Genomic DNA, 2666 nt, shown 5'->3' on the forward strand with positions numbered 1-2666 from the left:
TTCATTGTCAGAACAATCCTAAATTTGCTCCTTTCCCCAAGGAGAATGACATCTCCTCCAACCCCATCCCCATCCCGCCAGGAGCCCGCTAGAATGTTTGCTCTATCTACTCTGAAATGTAAAAAATTTATACCCAAGTTCACGACTTCTGTTGTAAAAATTTTTATGAAGTTAAACTTTCAGAGGTGTCACCGGAGCTAGATACTTTTCAGAGTCCAGAGTTCTATTAGCGTTAGGAGTTGTGGTGAGTTCTTTTTTGGTGCCACTCAGTCACTGCTTTGTAGTCTTTGTAAACCTAAGCTGTTTCTCAGTAATTATGAGCGGCTTTGGTTTCAGTTTGGGGCTTTTCTCCTTTAGACGTTCAGGTTACTCACTTGGCTTTACAACTTGTGAAGTGTTACTTGCACTGGACCTTGTGGTGGTGGCTCCCGGTCTTTTGGGGCAGCAGCACCGCCTGGATGTTGGGTAGGACGCCACCTTGCGCGATGGTCACACCGCCCAGCAGCTTGTTGAGCTCTTTGTCATTACGGATGGCCGGTTGCAGGTGACACGGGATGATGCTCATCTTCTTCTCGTCACGGGCCCCACTGCCCGCCAGCTCCAGGACCTCGGCCGTCAGGTACTCTAGCACCGCTGCCAGGTAAACCAGTGCACGGGCCCCAATCTGCTCGACGTAACTGCCCTTGTGGAGAAGGTGGTGGACTCGGCCCACAGGAAACTGCAGGCCGACTCTGGACGAACGAGATTTGGCCTTAGTACGTGCCTTACCACCCTGATTGCCACATCCAGACACTACTACAAGAATAGTGATCTGTTATAACGGAAACAAACACGGTTAGGGTAGGTACAGGGTCTATTTATAGTCTCACGGTGGGTTGTGATTTACTATTTGATTGGCTGATACCCTTATATCCAATCAGAGAACCATACTGGAATCACCTCATTTACATACACGCCACTACCCATTATCCAATCAGATGTGAGCTGCCCAATACGTCATCTGAGCTCTGAGCATATAAATGTCACGCTTCAGAGGATCAACTGCCGCTGGTTTGCTGTTTTAGAGCTGTAGGTTAACCATGCCGGAGCAGAGTTCTAAAAGCAGTGCTAGTTCCGTGAAAGGCTTTAAGAAAGCCGTGACTAAAACTCAGAAAAAGGAGAAGAAGCGCAAGAGATGTCGCAAGGAGAGCTATTCAGTTTATATCTATAAAGTACTGAAACAAGTTCACCCGGATACTGGTATTTCTTCAAAGGCTATGAACATTATGAATTCTTTCGTTACTGATATATTCGAGCGCATTGCAGAGGAGGCGTCTCGTCTGGTGCATTACAGCAAGCGTTCGACTATCACATCCAGGGAGATCCAGACAGCAGTGCACTTGCTGCTTCCTGGGGAATTGGCCAAGCACGCAGTGTCCGAGGGCACCAAGGCTGTCACTAAATATAGTAGTTCCAAGTAAAGAGATTCAGCCACCAAACGACTTCTGTAACCCAAAGGCTCTTTTAAGAGCCACTTAACTTTCTAGAGAGTTGTAGGCTTTTTTTTTTTTTTTTTTTTTTTTTTTTTTGTGGTACATGGGCCTCACTGTTGCAGCCTCTCCCGTTGCAGAGCACAGGCTCCGGACGCACAGGCTCAGCAGCCATGGCTCACGGGCCCAGCTGCTCTGCAGCATGTGGGATCATCCCGGACCGGGTCACGAACCCCTGTATTGGCAGGCGGACTCTCAACCACTGCGCCACCAGGGAAGCCCGAGTTGTAGGCTTTTTACTTGGCTGCTCAGTGTATGTGGGCAGGCTTACTCTTAGAGTGAGCTATAGCTGTTATGCTAGTAACTTTGTCAGATTCACTTTGCTGTCTTTAGTGTGGTTAAGAAATACGTACATAACTCGTCCGTCTCACGTGACTATTAACCAGAATGATTTCCGGTGAAATCCCGGATCTCTTAAGCATATTAAAGAGTAGAGCTCTCTTGAGTTGAAGAGAGCTCCTTTAAGTCTGTCTTCAGAGAGGGTGGGCCGAGTGCCATGAGAAACGTGGCTTGCTCTTCTCTGGGGTATGTCCTGTTGTTTTAAGTACTTTCTATCAAGAGACTGAAAGAGAACTGAAGCTGTGGAAAGACAAAGAACATAGGCAAGTTCAGCATGGGAGTGTTAAGGCTGTTTTGCTTCCAGTCTACATTTTCTGTAGTGTGTGAAAATTCTTCCTATGGATCAGGTTAGGTGCCCTACAGCTGCTGAGATTTCGAGTCCAATAATTCCTTGGTCTGGTGATGTCATCTGTACATTATTGGGGTGTCTAAACTAGGCTGTTTGTTAAAAACAGCTTTATATTGGAGTGTGGAGGTCTTGCCATATCAAGTAATCCATATTGGAGTCAAGCAATCTGGCTAACCACAACCGACTGGCAAACAGAAGTAACACTGACTGAATTTTTGGGGGGCGTTACTTTTCTTCCAAGTTATAATAGGATCACTTGCATTTTGTTTTATGAGAGGATCATTAAATTGGTGTTTGTGTCCTATATTACTGGACTCCAACACTAACATGTTCCAAATTGGGTCATAGGGTGTTTATCAAGTCAAGGGACTTTGGGTGCAAGATCTACTCTGTCACGATCGTCTGGACTCTTAGCAGACAAGCATTAAAAAGTGACAAATGACACTGAA

At 46.2% G+C, this 2666-nt stretch overlaps 2 protein-coding genes across 2 annotated transcripts; one reads left to right on the top strand and one right to left on the bottom strand.

The window, feature by feature from the left end:
- Positions 1-397: 397 nt before the first annotated feature.
- LOC307059003 (histone H2A type 1-A-like) lies at positions 398-966 on the bottom strand (the record flags this gene model as incomplete). The annotated part of the gene is made up of 2 exons (XM_079712688.1): positions 398-811; positions 931-966. The coding sequence occupies 2 exons, from the start codon at positions 964-966 to the stop codon at positions 398-400; spliced, it is 450 nt and encodes a 149-aa protein (XP_079568814.1).
- Positions 967-1079: 113 nt separating this feature from the next.
- On the top strand, positions 1080-1460 carry LOC307059415 (histone H2B type 1-A-like; the record flags this gene model as incomplete). Its single annotated transcript, XM_079713364.1, has 1 exon — positions 1080-1460. The coding sequence occupies one exon, from the start codon at positions 1080-1082 to the stop codon at positions 1458-1460; it is 381 nt and encodes a 126-aa protein (XP_079569490.1).
- Between the last annotated feature and the right edge of the window lie 1206 nt (positions 1461-2666).

The sequence above is a fragment of the Hyperoodon ampullatus genome (genome assembly GCF_949752795.1).
Source record: "Hyperoodon ampullatus genome assembly, chromosome: 10".
Taxonomy (NCBI): domain Eukaryota; kingdom Metazoa; phylum Chordata; class Mammalia; order Artiodactyla; family Ziphiidae; genus Hyperoodon; species Hyperoodon ampullatus.